Below are 22249 nucleotides of genomic sequence, written 5' to 3' on the forward strand. Positions count from 1 at the left end.
AATCTATGTACCCCTTATGAATTCTAATTGTATTTTCAAAAGCTGTGTAAAACTCTAACCTTCAGCATATATTAAAATCAACCATTTGCTGACAGGGACCATGTTATGTACCATACACCCTATTTGGAAGCAGAAAATCAAAGAGGTTGTTAACACAAAATGACTTTGCCCTGGCAATACAATGGAGATGCGAAAAATATTGGCCAAGCTGAAGGAGATGGGTTTTTCTCCCCAGGTTGTCTGCAAAAATGGGGGAGTGGAGCAGTCAAAATTTGCCAGCAGCAAAGCAGAAACAAAGATAGATGATTTTAGAAATGGCTTTTAAAATCTCAAATTCTGTGATGTTTAGAAATCACAAAAAGACACATTTTCTGAATTAGAAGAAGCCTTCCGACTTCCAGATCTGAAGCAGCTAAGAGCTTGTTACAGGGGAAGAGAGAGTAAATCTGAAGGCTGAACAGGAGGAGATTATTGTCTGGGGCCTTTAAAAGAGCGATCCAGAACTAGTCGATTCTCAGAGTGGTGCTGACACTAGAGGAAGGGTTTTTGTGTGCATGAACCTCTCCATGCCTTCCCCCCACCCCAATGGATCTGTAAGTCTCTAGGATTTCTCTAAGAATTAATGGTGTAAGTGTTTAAGAAGTTACTTTGCAAAGCCTCTGGGTTCCTAGCTGTATTGGTCACGTGTCCCTGAAGGGGCAAAAAATAAACCAGAGTATCCATGAGGGTAGTGCTCTGGGAAAGGGTGTACTTAAGCTACTGAGGAGACTTTGGGCAGAGGAACAGGAGGATCAGCACTGGTCTTGGTGCCTACAGCAGCTGGACCACAAGAAAGAGGACCAGACTTCCAAGAGAGGACCAGACAAGGAAACTGAACCCTAGGAATGAGTATCGGAGACAAAAAACAGAGGCAGTGCCTGGACAATGCTCAGAATCTGCTGGCTCAGAAACACCCAGGATCCCGTGTCTGAATCCAAACCTGGTCCCTCACTAAGTTTCCAGGAGGGGGGTCTTGACCAGGTCTGTAAAAAAACGGTTACCTAGCTTTTGTAACTGTTGTTCTTCGTGTTACTCATATCTATTTCAATTAGGTTTTGCCCTAGCAGTACCCGTTGGGTCAGCTCAGGTGCCCCCTAGAATCGTGCCTCCAAACTCAAAGACTGACACCCCTACATCAAATAGGAAAGAGCTGTCTGGGGAGGCCAAGCAATTGGAGCAATTTGATCCTCACAGAAAAGGAGCTTGGATTCACAAGCTTACAGTTGGTTGGATATGCTATTCTCAGAGTAAATAGAAATTTCAAACAGATCACTCACTACACTGACATAATTAATTCTACAGCTTTTATCTACAAGGTAAAGTTCCATAAGGATGACACTCCTAGAATTTTGTATGATGAAATTAAAAGAATCTGTGTCTCCGCTATAGAAGATGGTTGATATGAGAACTTTTGAGCTGCTCTGTTCTGTTTCCTAAGCACAGCACTGAAAAAATTGCTTTGCCTCCATTAACTGAAAATAGGGGAAGAACCAAAATAAAATTAACTGAATTGGTAAGAAATAAAGTGGCAATAGTAGTAAACATTAAGATGCATAAATTAACAATTAAATACATATTAAAAGGAACGAGGTAATTGTTTACAGTTTAATAGTGTTGTAATTCGGTATGTGTAAAATGTTGGCACACAGCCAATAAGAGTAGCTAGACGTTTCAGTTTAGACTTTGGCTAGTATGTTGGCAGGCAGACAAGTGTAGACGGGGCCAAAGGTCACTCCAACACTGCAAGAAGGGGTCAGTCAGGCATGCAGAGGCCAAAACTAGGTGAGGGTCACCAGACTATTATAGTAAACAGACCATAATACTAAGACTTGTTATGTAACAGCTTTAATTGACAGCCGGATTTAGCAGTTGTAATTGGACTATAAGTATGGACCAATCAGAGAGAGTCGGAGGATAGACTGGAGGATAGAGTATGCTAATGTCAGGATTGGGAAACAAGCCAATTTGAAAGGGTCTAGTGGCTGGTAAAACTCAATAAAAGACAGGCAGTCAGCAGGCAAAAGTCAGTCAAGATAGGGAGCTATCAGAAGATAAGATCAGAAGAAAGAAACCTAAAACAGTGAAGAACAGCAAAGAAGACGACCTCAAAGGAGAAGCAGCAGCCACAGCAGCTGCAGTACCACTGACAGAAAAGAAGGAGGCTTAGGGCTTGTCTACATTACCGACTGGATCGACGGGCAGTGATCGATCCAGTGGGGGTCGATTTATTGCATCTAGTCTAGTGAGGACTCGCTTACAGACAGCCCCCCAACTTGAAGAAAATACTCACCAGCGACTACACACCACACAACAAAAACACTAACCCAGGAACCAAACTCTGCAACAAATCCTAGTGCCAATTCTGTCCGCATATCTATTCAAGGGACCTAACCACATCAGCCACACCATCACGGGCTTGTTCACTTGTACATCTACCAATGTGATATATGCCATCATGTGCCAGCAATGCTCCCCCTCCATGTACATTGGCCAAACTAGACAGTCTCTACGCAAAAGAATAAATGGACACAAATCTGACATCAGGAATTATGACACTCAAAAACCAGTAGAACACTTCAATCTCCCTGGACACTCAATAACAGACTTAAAAGTGGCAATTCTTCAACAAAAAAATTCAAAAACAGACTCCAGCGTGAAACTTCAGAACTGGAATTAATCTGCTGACTGGACACCATCAAATTAGGCCTGAATAAAGACTGGGAGTGGATGGTCATTACAAAAACTAATTTCCCCCTACTTTTACTCACACCTTCTTGTGAACTGTTTGAAATGGGCCACCCTCATTATCACTACAAAAGTGATTTTTCCTCCCTTGGTATTCTACTGTTAATTGAATTGTCTCGTTAGCACTGACCCCCACCCCAACAGTCTTCCAGCAGCTGTCCCACAATGCCTGTCACTGACCACGGTGGTCATATTTGTGTGCTGTGTCCGTTTGAATCTATGTACCCCTTATGAATTCTAATTGTATTTTCAAAAGCTGTGTAAAACTCTAACCTTCAGCATATATTAAAATCAACCATTTGCTGACAGGGACCATGTTATGTACCATACACCCTATTTTGCCAACTTGGTAAGGCAACTCACATCTTTTCATGTACTGTGTATATATACCTGCTACTGTATTTTCCACTCCATGCATCTCATGAAGTGGGTTTTAGCCCACAAAAGCTTATGCCCAAATAAATTTATTAGTCTCTAACGTGCCACAAGGACTCCTTGTTGTTTTTGCTGACACAGACGAACACTGCTACCACTCTGAAACCTGTATATGTTTATGGTTCAGGTACTTTTAAACTGTACCCAAGGATAGTGCAAAGGGATTTATGTTTATGCTTTGATGTTTTTGTTTAGATTAATTGTATCAGGGAAGACTGGTTATGCTAAATTAAAAAAAAATACTTTGTTGCAGAAGAATACTGCCTGTGTGTCAAACAATTATATCCAAGGTCTGTATCAATGTCCTTCCTCCCAGGGTAGCAGGTCTAAGCTCTACTGGGAAGTTTTTGCTAAAAGTGTTTCCTGCAAAATCCTGGCAATTTCTCTAGGCTGGGCCCACGTTCACATTACAAAAACAGATAAATGAGTCAACAGAAGGGAACCTCTGGTAAACCCAGGAAGGGATAATAGGTGAGCTATTGTGGGGGAACCCTGGGTCTTTATTTGGGAGTAATAGTGGTGACCCAAATGACTGTGCCTACCTCATGAAGTTGTATATTGAGAAGTTGCCCTCCTCTTTTTGGAGCAGAATAGAGCTTTTGGTGGATCCTGGGGTAACACCAATAAGACATCATAGCCACGCATCAGATCATAGGAGACCCCTTCGGTGTGGGAGGTGCTAAAATGTTAAATGATCCACAGGGTAAAGCCTACACTTGGAAATATGAAGAGAATGCTTTAGAAATAGAAGATAGAGAATTACCCTGATTAAAGAACCTTCTCTTTCCTCCACAGAGAGAGAGGAGCCAGGCAGTTACAGCCTAACACCTGAAGTGGCAGGTAAAGTGGCTGAAAAAAGAAAAACTCCAGCTGAGATAAACCTTCTAGGTGTTGGCTAGAGGAGTCAGAATCCTGAAGCAAGCAGATTTCAAAAACTGTACGCAGATCAAATCAGTTATTGTCTCTGATGACTCACCAAGCTCCCATCATGCGATGATGCCACTAGACCAGGATGTCCTCAGAACAAGTCTTTCTGCATTGGAATCTGTCCCCAAAATAGCTGACTAATGATGAGATCCAATCCCACACCAGGACTGAGCTTGACTTTCAGCCATGGTGAAGAAGAGTCTCTTCGAAAGGGGTTGGAATCCACAACCATTCAAAATGACCAGTCACATAGCAGGCAGAATTTGATTTTGTTCTGGTGGATCAACTAGTTCTAAATACAGGGTGAGTTTTCTTAGGGGAAGTTCTCCCCCATGAATCTTTGCAGAGGCTGTATTTTAAAGTTAGGATACAAGGCACTGTGATGTGTCTAGCTCTCCTAGCTGGGGGAAGAAATGACTAATGATAGAAAGAGTGTTTGGCCAGATTAACCAGTCAGGACTACAGTCAGCAGGCAGAATTCTTCTCCCACAACACAGTATAGCCAAGTTCACCAATTATACCCAAGACAGGGTGAGTACTGTGGATATCTGTGGATGAATCTAACTTCGGGGACATAGTGTGGTCCATCCTGTGTATGTCACCTCATGTGAGGTTGAAGTCTTGTTAATTAGGAATAATTTACTAATGAATTTCAGTCCTCTAATTAAATTGCCATAGTTATACATTGTGGGCACAGGTTTCTAAGCCTAATCCTTACAAGTTAACTACTGAGAAAAAGGCAATGCAACTGTAGATTGTCACCCAAAATCCCAACCAGCGCTGAAGGTGATTGTGAGGCCCCAAAAGAGGACTGGTTAAGGCATTCAGGTGTAGAAATTGGAAACAATCTGGTAGGTAGCCAAAGCTCAGAAAGCAACAGCAAAGAGATAAAGGAGTTAAAATGTGAGTCTGCAGAAATGCTGCAGTCTGTGGATACAGAAAGAGGAAGTTTTTTGTTTTGTTTTTTGTTTTTGTTTTTTTAAACAGGCAGACTTTGAATCTTCACAACAGTCTTCTGTCATTTGTAAAACTCAACTATGATCTTAAATGTAGTGGGGCTTATGTGCGTGATATCTCTCTAAAAGGAAAAGGAAAGATTTTTCTGAGTACTGTGCTGGAAGGCTTATGGGTGGAAGAGGCATTTATGAATTTGACCTTTGAGAAAACTCTCGTTAGGATGGAATGGTTTAAGAGGTTAGTCAAGGTCCATAAACAAACAGTGATCGTGCTCAAGAAAAAAGTATTCTGCACAGTGCAATAACAGAAAGGGCCTCTGAGGAATCAGGGTATATATGCATTAAATATTCAGGTTGGCAATGGGAACTTATTGCATTATAAGGTACATTGGATTACAAGGCATAGCCAGCAAGGTTTTGTCAAGAACAAATCATGCCAAACCCAATTTCCGTTTTAGACAGGATTACTGGCCTAGTGGATAGAAGGAAGCAGTAAACGTGACATTCCTTGATTTTAGTAAGGCTTTTGACTCAGTCCCACATGACATTCTCATAAGCAAACTAGGAAAATGTGGTCTAGATGATATTACTATAAGGTGAGTGCACAACTGATTGAAAGACTGTATTCAAAGTGTAGTTTTCAATGGTTCATTGTCAAAGTGGGATGACAAATCTAATGGGGTCCAACAGGCAGCAATCTAGTGTCAAATACTATTCAATATTTTCATTAATAATGACTTGGCCAATGGAGTGGAGAGTATGCTTATAAAATTTGCAGACGACACCAAGTTGGGAGACGTTGCAAGCACTTTAGAGGACAAGATTAGATTCAACATGACCTTGACAAATTGGAGAATGGGTTTGAGTTCAACAAGATGAAATTCAATAAAGACAAATGCAAAGTACTACACTAATGCAAGAAAAAAAAATCAAATGCTCCATTACAAAATGTGGAAAGGGTAGGTGGTAGTACTGCTGGTAAGGATCTGGGGATAATGGAGGATCACACATTGAATGAGTCAACAATGTGATGCGGCTGTGAAAAAGGCTGATATCATTCTGGGGTATATTAACAGGAGTGTCCTATGTAAGACACAGGAGGCAACTGTCCTGCTCTTCTTGGTACTGGTGAGGCCTCAGCTGGAATACTGTGCCCAATTCTTTAGGAAAGACGTGGATAAATTGGAGAGAGTTGACAGAAGAGCAACAAAAATGACAAAAAGTTTAGAAAACCTGATCTATGAGGAAAGGTTAAAAAACTGGGTATGATTAGTCTTGAGAAAGAAAACTGAGGAGGGGGGCTTTATAACAGTCTTCAAATGTTATAAGGGCTGTTATAAAGCAGACAGTGATCAATCATTTTCCATGTCCACTGAAGGTAGGACAAGAAGTAAACTGACTTTATCTACAGCAAAGGAGATTTAGGTTAGATATTAAGAAAACCTTTCTAACCATAAGGGTAGTTAAGCACTGAAATAGGCTACTATGGGAGGTTGTGGAATCCCCATCATTGGAGATTTTTAACAAGTGGCTGGACAAACACCTGTCCAGGATAGTCTGGGTTTACTTAATCCTGCCTCAGCACAGGTGGCTAGATTTGTTGACTGTTTAAGGTCCCTTTGAACCCTACATTTCTATGATTATGTACAGGTAGTGAAAGATCAGGAACCAGCTGTGCACATAGGAGTATAAGGAGGTTATGTGGATTTGATTCATGGAGTTTTGTGGTCACAAAATATGCATGGCTCATACCCCCCTTTCTAGTGACCCTAGACAAATGTGCTCAGAAAAGAGTATTCCATAAGTTTGTCAGGTAGTCTCTGAAATGGATCCTCTAAATCTCTGCTGGGAGCCGTGGTGGGGGACTATGTGCCCTGTCATTAGGAAAGGGCAGAATTTTCAAGGTAAACAAGCCTTTTTCAACTCCTGCAGAGAATTTGTAGCCACTGGATTTAGATCTTGTGGAAAGAACCGTGTTTCCTCCTAGTGACTAATCCCATGCAGAGTGCAGTCAGGTTTCCTTCTCAAAGTGAAGTTTGTTATTTGGTTGTTGAAAGATTCTATTGCTTTGAGCTTAGGATTCCTATAATTGGAGCAATGTCAGAGGAAATACTACAAGAAAGTAGCCATGGCAAACTGATTCAGACTTCCCCACAGTGATGATTACCTTGGAGCCAATCTGGGAAAATCACTGTTACAAGGCGATCCAGAGTGAGTTGGTTGAGGACCAGCTGGTTCTCTCAGGAAAACAGATAGATCCTGAGGAAACTGCTTTTTCTCCCCCTGAAATTCTTGAAAGCCAAGTAGAATTTAAAGAATCTGAGCTCCTCCCTGGATCTGAGGAACAGATAAAGCAACAGATCCAGTTAATAGATGCCACAAATAGGATAAAAAATCCTGCTATATAATCTAAATCCAGCCTTTTGTAAAAATAAATTTAAGATTGTTGACACTTTCAAACAACATGCATTTCTATGGATAACACACTTTAAACATTGCTAGAAAGCAAGGACGTTCATGAACAGCAGGGTGTAACCTGAAGATATTACTTCAAGCACCCAATGGTCCGAGGTCAGTTGAGACTAGGCCAACAGGAAGGGGCACAGGCAGTCAAGGAAAGAGTGGGAGGGTGGATCCTGGGCAATGACTGGGGCACTGTTCTGGATCATATGCTCAAAATGTCTGCTTCTGGTCTCCTTGATTTCGGGAAGGGCCAGGCTGAGCAGATTAATGGGAAGACAACGGGTGTTGCTGCTTAGACCATTTTCTTTACCCTTTCTCCTGTAGGTGCTCAGCCGGGGAAGTCCCCCAGGACCTAGCCAGGGGAGGCAGAGGACGAAATGGCTTCCTGGCCTGCTGAGCTGTATGAAGGCCCAAGAAAAGAGGGTAGCACGGGAGTCTTTAAGGCCGTGGAGCCTTGTGCCTGGAGGCTCGGAGAAGAGCCCTGGCCCCTCAAACAGGAGGTCTTGAATGGTGGCCTGCATCTCTAGGGATAACACCGAGCTGCGCCTCATGGCCACCACAGAGGCGACCACCCTGGCCTCTGAGTCCGTAACATCCTAGGCCGCATGAAGGGCCCCACTCACCACCATTGTGCCTTCGTGCACTAAAGCGGTGAACTCCTGGGCTCGGTCCTGTGGGAAGGCCTCCTTGAATTTGTTAAGGGAGTCCCACAGATTAAAATTGTACCTGCCTAACAAGGCCTGGTGGTTACACACTCGAAACTGCAGGTTGGCAGTTGAATAAACTTTTCTGCCAAACAAATCCAGTCTCTTGGCGTCTTTGTTTTTTGACATGCCACTGACTTGGCCCTGCCTGTTCCTTTCATTAACAGCGGACACAACCAGTGACGCTGCTGGAGGGTGTATGTACAAATATTTGAACCCTTTTCCAGGGATGCAGTACTTCTTTTCTGCCTTCTTTCTGTGCTGGATTTGCTGGCGGTGCCGGAGGCGGCTTGTTCGAGGTGGCCAGGGAGGACTGGTGGAAACATGGGACGGGGATTACAAGCACGCCCGCCGGTTCCAGTATGGCCACTGAGCGGGCCACTGTCCAGGCTGCCATGCCACTACTGCAGGTGACATACCGGTCTCGTGGGTCGGTGGTGACTCACCGCTCCTTGGCAAGGGGCTGAGCTCCAGGTCCGACTCAGACCATTACTCTTCTGGCGACCAGGGCAGGGCTGTCGAACCCCAAGTTTGATGATTGACCCTGGTCGGTGACCTGTGAGACATGGGCTAGGATCAGTGTCTGGCCAATGAGCAGTACTTGGGAGGTGGAGATCGGTGATGTGATACAGAGCGATTCCATCCTGGGTGGGGACTGATGTCTTGGAGACCAGGGTACAGGGACCAGAGCCTCAACTCTGGTGTCCCATGCCTGGTAGGGGAGAGCATGGCGTTGGGGACCTGGACCTTCTGACTGGAGACAGAGGGTGCGGTGCCGTGGTCCTAGGCTGCGGAGATGGGGATCTACACCTGCCATCCAGGGACCGAGGGTGATCCACTGCCCTATGGGGCAGTCCCAAGACCGGCTTGCCCTTAGGTGCTGGGGTCTTGGCTGAGTCAAGCACGGCGTTTGCAGTGCCGGTTGGCCTGCTTGTTCCTTAGCTGCTGGGGCCACTTGGGAAATGAGGGCTGTAGGAAAAGCCAGGTCTCTTGCCATTCCCGGGAGTTGGAGTCGGATCCTTGGCCAGGTTGGGGGCTCAGACTGCAGTGGTACTCCCATGAAACCCTAGACTGGGCACATGGCCTGTCATAGGTCCTTTGCTTGAAGCCTCTTTGCCCTGTGGTGACAGGGGGCCCTTCTTTTGCTGCTTCTTAGGCACCAGCGATGGGGAACAGTGCCAGGCAGACCCCGGTGCTGGCAGTGCGCTCTGTACCGATGCTGAGGTGCTCAGCGTGGGTCAGAGCGGGAGGGCTCCGACGCAGGACGAAGCACAGCCTCCATGAGTAGGGCCCTCCAGCAGATATCCCATTCCTTTTGGGTTCTAGGGCAAAAGTTTTTAGAGATTCTGCACTTGTCCTTTTCACAGGACTCTCCTAAGCACTTCAAACAGATGTTCTGGGGGGGTCACTAATAGGCATCGGCCTGTTGCATGACAATCATGGTTTGAAGCCTGAAGAACTGGGCATGCCCCACTCTGGGGTGAAGTCCCAACCGGGACTCCAACTACCAAACTAACCTAACACTTAACTTAATGATGAACTAAGTACCTACAAACTATATACAAAGACGACGGACAATGGGCTGAAAAGAACCCCTAATGCTCTTGCAGTGCAAGATGAGGCACTTCGACCAACTGTCACGGGACGTAGGAAGGAATTGAGAGGGCATAGGGTCGGCAGCACCTAATATTTCAGTGCATGAGTGCAGCACTCAAGGGGGCGCCATAGCCAACCCTGCGGATACTGCTAAGGCAAAAATCTCCGACGACTGTGCATGTGGGCACGCACACACCTAGAATGGAATCAACATGAGCAAGGGCTAGAAGAACAACTTTGGTTGGCTTAAAAGTTTACCTACCAGTGATACTGATGGTTGACAATGGAAACATGCCTATAAAGTTGATGCTGACAAAACTTTCATGAGCATAATTTTCTTCTGCTGTTAGCAAGCTTTAATTAAGGCTATTTTACACAGAAAATATGTTTAAGCAATGCTTTCTATATAAGGATTACTCAGTTGCCTAGAAAAAGCTAAAGGCGGCTTTTTTAATTTAATAGAATAGTCATTTTTTTGTATACAATGAAATTGTTCTGCAGCATTAGTCAGTAGTTGTTCTTTTGAAATGGATATGGTCCAAAGTCTATCTCCCTATCAAAAGGGGAGAGGGGAGGAGAGATGTAAGAAGAAAGGCCCCAAAGTTATGAGTTACTACTATTTAATAATTGCCCAGGCATCAAGGCTGTTTAAAAAAGATGAGACAGAGGGCTGAGAGAGAAAACTCAAGATCTAATGGTAAGATTTCTTCAGAGTGTCTGAGAAAACAGAGTCTCTGGAGCTTTTCACAAGAGTGTAATTTGGTACAGCTGAATAAAGTTCCCTTTCTTCCCCCCTTCCCTCATCTGTGAATGAATTAATTTAAAAAAATGATATCAAACATTAAGTTATTATATGATGTGCCAGATACAGTCATGAAAAACAGGGAGCTTGATGGAATCTAATATTATGATTAAAAGAAGTTATATGTATAAAAAGGAAGTCAACTACAAGCAATACAGCTTTGGGCAAAATACTGTAACCTTTAATGACAGGTTTAACCTCATGGGCAATCCTGTTTAAAAAAAAAAAGGGATTGCATTCATATTGATTTATGAATGTGATCAACGGCTCGATGTCTAGTTGGCAGCTGGTTTCAGGGTGCCCCAAGGGTCGGTCCTGGGGCCGGTTTTGTTCAACATCTTTATTAATGATCTGGATGATGGGATTAATTGCACCCTCAGCAAGTTCTGAGATGACACTAAAATGCAGGGAGAGGTGGATATGCTGGAAGGTAGGGATAGGGTCCAGAGTGACCTAGACAAATTGGAGGATTGGGCCAAAATAAATCTGATGAGGTTCAACAAGGACAAGTGCAGAGTTCTACACTTAGGAAGGAAGAATCCCATGCACCGCTATAGGCTGGGGACCGACTGGCTAAGAAGCAGTTCTGCAGAAAAGGACCGGGGGATTACATTGGATGAGAAGCTGGATATGAGTCAGCAGTGTGCCCTTGTTGCCAAGAAGGCCAATGGCATATTGGGCTGTATTAGTAGGAGCATTGCCAGCAGATTGAGGGAAATCATTATTTCCCTCTATTTGGCACTGGTGAGGCCACACCTGGAGTATTGCATCCAGTTTTGGTGTCCCCCCCCACTACAGAAGGGATGTGGACAAATTGGAGACAGTCCAGCGAAAGGCAACAAATATGATTAGGGGTCTGGGGCACATGACTTGCAAGGAGAGGCTCAGGGAACTGGGGTTATTTAGTCTGCAGAAGAGAAGAGTGAGGGGGGATTTGATAGCAGCCTTCAATTATCTGAAGGAGGGTTCCAAAGAGGATGGAGCTAGGCTGTTTTCAGTGGTGGCAGATGACAGAAAAAGAAGCAATGGTCTCAAGTTGCTGTTGGGGAGGTCTAGGTTGGATATTTGGAAACACTATTTCACGAATAGAGTGGTGAAGCACTGGAATGGGTTACCTAAGGAGGTGGTGAAATATCCATCCTTAGAGGTTTTTAAGGCCTGGACTGATAAAGCCTTGGCTGGGAGGATTTACTTGGTGTTGGTACTGCTTTGAGCAGGGGATTGGACTAGATGACTTCCTGAGGTCTCTTCCAACCCTAATATTCTATGATTCTAATTTAGTGACAAGTAAAGTAATAGTAGAAGTAAGACTAATATTTGAAGTGAACCATGTTTATGCTATCAAGTTAGTGAAATACACCAGGGCTAAAAAAGGTAGTACATAAAGGAACTGAAACCAAGTAGTGTGTTTATAAGGACACTTGATCACAAATGGAATAATTAGAAATGTAACTGTTGTATTAATAATGCACAGACTCAGATCAGTGCAAATGCCCCACCATTGTAGTTAAAACAAGAAGATTTATACAGCTGTTCCAGCCTGCTTGAGACTAACAGGTCTTAAAGCAACTTAGCTTTGTATAATGGACTGTTAAAACAAGTTTAAAAGGCATAAAGAACATGGAGGGACCTTGTATACATTATACGAACTTAAAACTGGACATTTCAAAAGTGAGCAAGGTGCTGATGGAGAAACTGCAACATGAGCAAGCAAAATTTCAAAGTTGGCCAAGGAATGCATTAAAAAAAGGGGCTCGTGGAGATAAGTTGCAGACTGGAGCAAACCAGACGGTGTTTGAGATATTTCCCAAGATGACTGTACCAACAGTTACAGCCTAACTTGTCTTACACAAGCTGATGCAACAATATGTGTGGCACAAACAGACTGGAAAATAAGCCCCAATTGCAGTGTCTCTCCTTGTTTTACAACAGGTTCCAATCAAGATTTTGTACAGTAGCTTAGAAGTTAATCAAGTCACCGTTGTTAAGTAAGATAGTTTTCAGAGTAGCAGCCGTGTTAGTCTGTATCTGCAAAAGGAAAAGGAGTACTTGTGGCACCTTTGAGACCAACAAATTTATTTGAGCATAAGCTTTCGTGAGCTAAGGTGCCACAAGTACTCCTTTTCTTTTTAAGTAAGATAGTGGAACACGGTACATGTGTCTACTATAGTTAAGGGTTTCATATTGCCTGTCAAGCTCTAGGTGCATAGACATAAGACAGAAGCGTAGAAGAATCTTGAAATTACATTTCGTCTAAACAGTCTGCCATAAATATAGGAGTTTATGTTAGATAGTTGGGAATGTGAGTCAGATCCTGGGGCTAATATAATCTGTGAGGAAGTAGGTTAAAAGGGTTGATGTCTATAGAACTGTTGGGAGAGAGACTTTGGTGAGTTGGCATATAAGTAACAGACTAAATTGTCTTGTGCTTTAGCTTTGAATTCTCCCTGTTCCTGTACCACCCCGTTGCCTTAGCAACACCAGAGTTGACCTGTTTTCTCGTTTATGTTGACCAAACCATAGTCCAATATTATTTTTATCTTCTTATATCCTAAACTATTAGGTGTGATTGTGAAGGGTATTTAATAAAATTCTTCTAAACTAAATTTAACACTCAAGTCCTTTTCATTAGTTAAGCAATCAAAATTAAAAGAAAAACTTACAAAAGATGGTATTGGTACTCAGTTAAGCAATTACTTAATTAAGGTTTGTTTTATACCCTATCTTTCTTTTTGTATCATATCTTGTAGATTTCTGCACTCAAAGTTAGCCTAGAATTTTTTCAGTTTCCCCTTAATCCTGTCATTTCTATTTGTGTCCTACAGAACTTCATAACCATACTTCTCATTGTCCGGTAGTTCACCAGCATTGTCAGTACTTTTGATATACAATGCCTTCCCTCAACCCTCTTCATTTTTTTTTATCCACTATACAGATTGTATCAGTTTATATGGACATTCACCCTCTCTCCCCCTCTCTCTCACACACACACACGAGTACTATGGTACTTTTTAAAGAGTGTGTTACTGTGCAAGCCATAATTTTGAAGCTTCTGACTTTTGTGGGTTTAAGTTCTGAACCATTAGATATATTAATGAACCATCATGTAGACTCTCTCTAGATGTATCCAATGGATCTATCCAGTTAATTGAACTGGCAATTTGATTTTTTATTAATTAATGCATATTATTTAAAAAGTGCTATTTTACACAGAAACTCAGATGAGATGCTATTAAGATGCAATTACTATATCACAAATGTGTTTTATAGAGAATTATTTAAATTTCACTGCCAAATTTTTATCCTAGTTACTTTGCTTACAAAAAGAGATTTCTTAATACTTAATGAGCACTTTAAGTAGTTAACCAAGATTTTCAGTACTGAGGAATAGTAGTACACACTAATCCCCAAAAGATCAAAACATCCTACAAAATATTTGAACCAATTAAAATAGGTTTAGGCAGTTGATCAGTTCCATCTTTTTACCATGAGAGCAGAATAGAACTTTGAACCATTAAAACCAATGTTCTCCCGAGAAACCAGTTTCTTTTCCCAACATACTCCAATACAATTTCTGCTCAGAGAGTCCAATTCAGCAAAGTATTTATGCATATGCTTATGTAAACATGGTTTAAGTCTATCACTATGTGCAGTAGCAGCACTTAAGCATATGTTAAAGTTTACTTAAGACTCATTGACTACAATGGGACTTAAGCACTTTGTTGAATCAAGCTTCTCAAATATCCCTGTTCACAGTCCCTCCTCAACATCTCTCCTCAATGCTTCCTTCACCCATACTTCCTCCTGTACTTAAATAGTTTCCATGTTCTTCTCTGCAAAGTTGTTTTCTTTATTCTTCAAATCTGCTCTTAAAATCATGTCTTCCTGGAATTGTTCCTACACAGTTCTCACAGATAATAACCAGACCCTCCCTTAGCTGAACTGTTATCCTCTCTCATCTTGCCTTGATTAGAACTTGTCTAAATGGGAAAGTTTTTTCAGAATGTAGGCTTCCACTTTAACTATTCAGGAATAACTATTCTGAAAGAGTAAGTCCACACTCCTTTGTTTGTGTGGACTTAAGCTACTTCCTTTTTGAATCACTGCATCCAACACTTTCTCAAAATAACCATACAGCATTCTGGACAGACAACCTATGGAGCAACGTTCTGCTACTAGATGCTTTGCATTCAGGGATTTTTCTTGTGGGGCTCGGTCAGATACCCACCAAAAAGGCACTGGAATTTTGGCACTTGGGGGTCAAACTATAAATTCCCATGATTCTTCTCTTGTCATCCAGTAATTCATGAGCCCGTGCCATTTTCAAACTGCTGAACACCATGAGCCTGAGCCATTAATACAAACAAGCTAATGCACATGCATTGGCAATCACACAACTGGATGACTTGGGAGACAGGTATGGTGGTGCTGCAGTGGTACAGGCAGGAAGAGGAGGATGAAACCGAGCAGTTTCTGTACATGAACTTTTTTTGGAGAGGCTTCATTCAGTGGACTGCCACTTCTGGGCTCAGCCGATTAGCACTGAATGGTTGACCAGGATAATGATGCAGAATTGGACGACCAGCAGTGGTAGCAGAACTTCAGAACTCTATGGCTCTGATCTTGCAATTCATTGCACCTGGGAACACTGCTGTACCTGCATGCGTGAATTACAGGATTGGCCTATGTTTATACAGTACAGTGTAAATTTATGGTGCTACATAAAGGATTATTAATAATATAATGCAGGGTATTATGACCAAAAAAACCCCAAACAAACAAACCAATGGTCCAGAGCTGTTACCCTGCACAAAGTGAGGAAAAATCCACATCTGTACTATATTGAATACATCTTCATCAGTTTCTGCGTAAACTGATTTTACTCCAGTCAGTCGTAATCCTACCTGTAAATACTAATGGTACACAATCTACATATGGACCTGGTTGTGTGAAACCATGGTAAAATTAAATGATTGCATACTATGGGCACACCTAATTCCATCTTGCAAAATTCTACAGGCTTGAGAGTTTGTCCCTATAGTAAAAATGAGAGTTTTAAGTAACGAGGCTTTTCTATTAAGGCCCATGAAAAGGTCTAACCCATTCATGGTTCAAGCGATAAAGAACTATATTAAGCTGTGGGATACGTAATTGCAATTTCCATTATTGCACGACACAGAATCTTTCATATTTGTTTATAATATTGCACAAAATGAATACAAACCCTATGCTTGCTAAATGTGTACCTACCAGGATTTATCAAATAATTTGTCAAAGAATTTATCTGATGAATTCTGCAATATTTTCAAGTTTTTTTCCATTACTCATCCAGCTCTAATATCTATCCATGTATGTATGACAATGCCACAACAAATGCATGTACATATACAGCAAGCAACATAACTTTACTGCCTCAGATATGCACTCTTTCCTAAAGTATGCAAGAAAAATGCTACACAAATTTGTCTGAATACCAAACTGTGTAACAGTCCCATATCAAGAAATCATACACCTACTTGTGTTCTAAACTTGCATATTTACCTGCATACTTTATCCACAAAGTTACCTGCAAATACCCATTTAAAAACCACAAATTGCTGTTCACTAAACTGAGATCTAAAAATATTTGCTCATTTAAATAGTTAATTGTGCATTTTTATAAAACTACCCAGTATACAGTATTTATTAAAAAGTTCAACACAATAATTTAATATTTTAAAGATTATTGTTAATGAATTAAATATCTGAAATATACATCCATAACACAAAGTCATAACCTACTAACCTTCCACAAATGTAGAATTAGAAGGACTTAATTATTTAAACCCTGGTAAAATACCAAGTATTTATTTAAAACCTTCTTTACAAATCCATATAATCTCTATTTTGAGAACAGTTTGCTCAGTCTGCCTTTTTCCTAGCATATACATGAATGGATTTAATATTCTAACTCTGACTTTTGACATTCCTAATTAAACAAACCATTTTAATAAATGCATGTAATTGCTATTAAACTAATATACGTAAAATGAGCAGCAAACTAGCACAATCCAATATATAAGTGGAATATTTATAATTATAGACTTTGTCAATAATAAAGTGCACCAGCTGTGCACATATCTGACTTGCAAAAGAAACAAGAATGCTAATCAGTTCATTAGAGGCTTCTAGGTTGTGATATTTAGTGACAGGATGTAATAGCTGGCTTGTCCATGGAGCATAATTGTACTCAGGATGAAAAATTGTTTCCAAAGAGCACCATCCTTCCTGTTTCAGATTTCCTGCTGGCTGATTTTTATGAGCAGCATACCTTTCAAGACATCAGCATCATTCAACTTCCTCTGTCATAGAAATAAAAGTAAAGATAGGTCCAAACTTCATCATGCTGCGTAGAATTATCTAACCTTTACATCAAGTCTCCTTTGCTTTAGTAATTTATTTTAGCTCCTGTTTTCCTGAAAGTGAGCTTCTTTAATTAGCGTGCTCACAGGCATTACCAGAAACCATACGCATGTCTACTGTTCCTAAATTACTGCCTGTCTACGGCGAGAGTTAATAGGTGAGGCTAACTACTTCACTTAACAGTATTTACTGATCAAAATAACAGTTAAAAGTCACATTTGGATATTCTAATATGGGAAAATAATTGGGAAAAATGGTCATGACATGTTCTGTACCAACAAACTTATTCTAAAGTCAAACAAGACTAAAACAGCCCAAAATATATATGACTTAAGGAAATCAAAGAATATGCTACTCCTATTACAATATACTATTTTAATTGCCTCTCAGAGTAGTAAAAATCACATTGGTGTCTAAATTATTAGTGGTCTCAAGGATAATGCTTTTTAATATATTGACTTATCAAATATTCATAATCTAACATAAATGTATCAAAATACATTAAAATAAATCCTTTATAAGAATAATCAATATTAATCCACCAAAAGAAAAGTAGCATGATTCTACTTCATCACATGCTTGTCTATTCTCAGGAGCGCAGCACCATAATAATGGGAGCTATATAAAATCCTGTTTAGTATTCTATGCCATTTAAAATTTGCTATCGAAAGGTTTTACAAATAAAAATCTTCCCCCATTTCCCTGTTTGCTCAATAATTCTCACATTCTGATTGCTTGTTTTCCTCTTGCCACGTTGTATATGTTACATATTCCCTATCCACCACAAGTATCTAACACCAAACCCATTTGTGCATAAAGCCAGCACTTCCAACAAAACATTTCTGTACATTAACTTTTCACTTAAAATTATTCTCACTCTTGTCGCTGTGGGGGAAACTCTTCTGAATGGGAATGGAAGCAGTGTTATCCCTTGAGTCTTCAGACACTGAAACAGTAGCTCTGTGAAGGTGTGAACTATGCCACTTATCTCCATGGTCAACTCCAAAGCATAAATGTTATAATTGTCAACACAGTTAACTATTTCAGTGTTTATCACTTCAACAGAAACTTCCAACTAATGTGAGTTTTTTTAGACGGAAACAAATGCTTCCCATCCTCTATCAGTTTAAAGTGAATGGCTGAACAGAGGAGCCTTGCAGTGCTGTCTTTCTTGCCCTTGAACCTCTGAATGAACCCTTGCACAACGGAGTGATGAAAAAATGGTTACCTACCTTTTCGTAACTGTTCTTCGAGATGTGTTGCTTATGTCCATTGCATTCTAGGTGTGTGTACACAGTCAGAGATTTTTGCCTTAGCAGTATCTATAGGGTTGGCTGTGGGAGAAGGAGGATATAATATTAAAGATGTCGTCAGACTCCTCCGCTAGCTTCTCGACCTCCAAGTTCAGGTTGGCAGCTACCCTTTTGAGCAGGGCCTGGTGCTCCATGAAGTTGTCAGGGGAGGGAGAGGGGGGCAGCTCGTTTACGCGGGGCCCGCCACCACTTCGTCCGATGACGACGAATATGACTGCTTCCCCTTGCTCATTTGGGGATGGATCCTTTGGCGTGGGGGTCCACTTTGTCACCCCTGCATTGGATTCGGCACCGTGCTCTGACTCGGGTGCCAGCTGCAGCTTGTCCAGTGCTGCCTGGGAGGAACAGTGCGAGTATGGGACTGGCATAAGAGGTACACCCCACAGGTTCCAGTACTGGCACTGAGCGAGCCATTGCCCCTGCCTCCACGCTGCCGCCGCAGGAACCACACCAGTCTTGCGGGCTGATGGCGATTCGCCTTTTATAGGCAAGGGGCTGAACTCTCCTTCAGGCTCAGACCACTGTCCTTCTGGTGACCAGGGTGGCGCCATAGATGCTTGAGTCTGTAAACTGACCCCCATCGGCGACCGGTGCCGCGACCAGGAACGATCCCGCACCGGGAAAAGAGGAGGGGGAGCTGGGGGAGGGCGACCCCATAGGCAATGGTGATCTGTGCCGTAGTGAACTCTGGTGGGAGGCCCGACGGTGCCATGGGTATGAGGATCGATGTCACAACTCAGGTGTCCCATGCTTTGCAAGTGGAGACACTGGCGTCAGGGACCTGTGTCTTCTAATCGGGGATTGAGGCTGTAGTGCCAGGGTCCAAGGCTGTGGTGATGGAGACCAGCGCCTGCAGTCCGGGGATGAGAGATGTTCTGCTGCTTTAGGGGGCAGTTCTATAACCGGCTTGCCTGTAGATGCCGGGCCCTTGGCTGGGTCTGTTGCCTGGCTTGACATCTGCGGTGCCGGTCGCCCTACTTGCTCTTTGGCCACCGCACCCACTTGAGGCACAGATGACCCTACTAAGAGCCGGGACCCCCTGCCGCTCCCAGGAGTTGGAGGCGGGTCCCTGGCTGGACTAGAGGGTCCAACTGCAGCGGTACACCTGAGCAGCTCCGAGGTGGCCACGTTGTCCAAAGCCCCCTTTTCCTGCAGTATCAGCTGCACGATGAACATGGCTTAAAGCCTGGGGAACGGGACATGCCCCACTCCGAGGTGAAGTCCTAGCCAGGACTAACTCCTAAACAAGTACTCTAACACTTAACTTAAAGATCTAACTAAGTACCTATCAACTAACAACAAAGGAAACAGAACAATTGACTGTAAGAACTGCTAACACTCTTGCGATGCAAGACAAGACACTCCGATCAACCATCATGGGCGGTAAGAAGGAACTGAGAAAGCATAGGGTCAGCAGCACCTAATATACCAACACATGAGTGTGGCACTCAAGAGGGTGCTACACTCGACCCTATAGATGCCACTAGGGCAAAAATCACCGACAACTGCACATGGGCACACACACACATAGAACGAATCGACATGTGCAAACACTTGAAGAAAAACTACTTTCTGCACAGTTTCCTTGCTACTACTTAGCGTGGGAGAGAGGACCGGAAGACATAAGACTTCACTAGGATTACTTACCCCCAACTCAGAAGAGTAAATTAGGAGTGCAAAAGGTGTTTCTTCTGAATTTTTGCACTTTGATTGCAAGGGGTTGCTGTTGTGATTGAAAGTAGTTGTTTCTTTCTCTTCCTTCCTCCTCCTGCTTTCTTGCCAGCTGTTTCCCTTATGGCACTTGGGAAGGAGGCAAAGAGAGCAGCTACAGAGATAAGACGTATATAATAGAACATGGACATCAGAAGGTAGGAAGAAATGGATCTGCTACTAGAGCCAAGTTTTCCCCTAACGGGAAGAGAAAGAATCAGAGCCATTACTTTTAAATAAACATGAAAAAAAGGAGTTTTGTCAAAAACAAATGAGGCAGAAGCTGTCTTCATGGATGAGTTTCATAAGCTGAGACTATCAACAAACTTGAAAAGCTTTGCAGGCCACCTATACAAAAGTGGACAGAATCCCAGTGGTAATATACAACTTGAAGAGAACAAAACACATCTGACTGGAATGGCCCTCTCCTATTTCTATGTTCTATATTCAAGGTGAAATAAAACATGGCTTACCACGCTCCTTATAAAATTAGTTTTTAACACTCTTATTGTAATACGTTCACCTTTTCACTCAGCAAAAAAAGTTTTCTATGTTTTTATGTACAAAATTCAGAATCATTGCCATTTGGCAATGTTGTTTCCATATTATGCATTACAGGTCATTTTTTTTTTATTGTTCTGTATACTTAGTCTTTGAGGAAAGGAGAGTCAATGTTTTAAAATATGAATGCTGCAAACTAGACAAAGGTTCTGCAAATAAATTTGAAGAGTTAAGTAAACGTTAGACAAGCCCTCATAAGATATTTAACTGTCAAAAGGATATAGACATCTTTGTCACAAACTTGTCATGGATATCATCGGGAGGGGGAAAGATCTTCAAATCCTTCTCAAGCTGTTGAAGCTGCCTTTCCATCTGCCTCAGGTTCTTCTCCAGGTTTTCTGCTGAGACTAAAATATAATATATTCATTCGCTCAACATCTCAATAAAGAAAAACTGGTAAGTAATGCCTATTTGTAAAAGATTTTTTTTATACCAATAGAACACATATAATTCTGAAATGGAATTGTATCAGATAATCACAGGACAGGGATACTAGTTCATTGTGCAATATTTATTTTTTCTCAATTACACAATTTCCTCACTGTGATTAGTTGTACCCATTTTAAATAATCACTGCATTTTTTCCCTCAAACATGCAGTATGCAAAGCTGTATATTCTGATTGGTTCTTAATGAGTGTCAGCCAATGCAAAAGCAGGGTTTTGCATTAAAACCAAAAGTTTATTTTTAAATTACCTGTACTGTGAAAATACCAATCTCTCTTCTCTCTGATTAATGACTATATTAAGAAAGTTCAAGATATTTCCTTGCAATAAAGTTGCTCGCCTTAGCTTCACACTTCTGAAGAAAAAAAACCCTACTTATATTTACATGAAACAAGGAGAGAATTCGAATCCCCAAGTATAGAGAAAATAGAGCTATTAAAAAGCTGAAAGAGAATTTCCTTTAAATAAACAAGCCAAATTTCTGACCCATTATTTCCATCCCAATTCAGATCTGAAGCATGATGTAAACTAAGAAACATTTGTTATTCTGCGGGAAAGTGCCCTGCCAATCAGAAGGGAACAACAGGGTATTTGGGAGAATGTTAAGAGGGATGAAATGAGGGGAGAGGAGAAATATAAAACATGCACAAGTTTTACTTGATCAGGAACAAAGCAATAATTGCCTTTCAATTGTCTGGCACCCTAGTTTACATTTGGAATATTTAATTAAAAAATGTCAGTACAGTAATAAAAAAAGCCAGTACAGTACAGTATAGTTCCTGATAGCTCGGTAAATCATATCCTGGGCTCATATGAATTCATACAGTCAAGGATATGGTTATCACATCATACACAGGAAGTAAGTAAACTTTCGTAAACATTCAAATGTTCTTCATAAGAATAATAAGATAGATTATAAATAATATACTTGAATTTTAGTCTGGAAATATTGACATTGTATAGTTTTTCATTATCAGCTTGTTACACTAATTACAAAACCTAAAATTACTTACAGTACTTATTAGAATTTCATATATATTTTACCTATGCAGCTTTTGGGGGGGAAATTCTGAGCCTACAGAAGTCAATGTGAATTTTGCCATTGATCTCAGTGAGGTCAATATTTCAACAGTGGAGTCGAATGCAGAGAT

At 41.6% G+C, this 22249-nt stretch overlaps 1 protein-coding gene across 1 annotated transcript in view; it reads right to left on the minus strand.

The window, feature by feature from the left end:
- Window positions 1-22249, minus strand: part of DIAPH3 (diaphanous related formin 3) — a 504443-nt gene that overhangs the window by 148204 nt on the left and 333990 nt on the right. Inside the window, exon 23 of the mRNA XM_073325081.2 lies at window positions 20876-21000. Within this exon, the coding sequence (XP_073181182.2) occupies window positions 20876-21000 (125 nt within the window). The remainder of the gene's footprint in view (window positions 1-20875; window positions 21001-22249) is intronic.

The sequence above is a fragment of the Lepidochelys kempii genome, chromosome 1, assembly GCF_965140285.1.
Source record: "Lepidochelys kempii isolate rLepKem1 chromosome 1, rLepKem1.hap1, whole genome shotgun sequence".
In the NCBI taxonomy this organism is placed as follows: Eukaryota; Metazoa; Chordata; order Testudines; family Cheloniidae; genus Lepidochelys; species Lepidochelys kempii.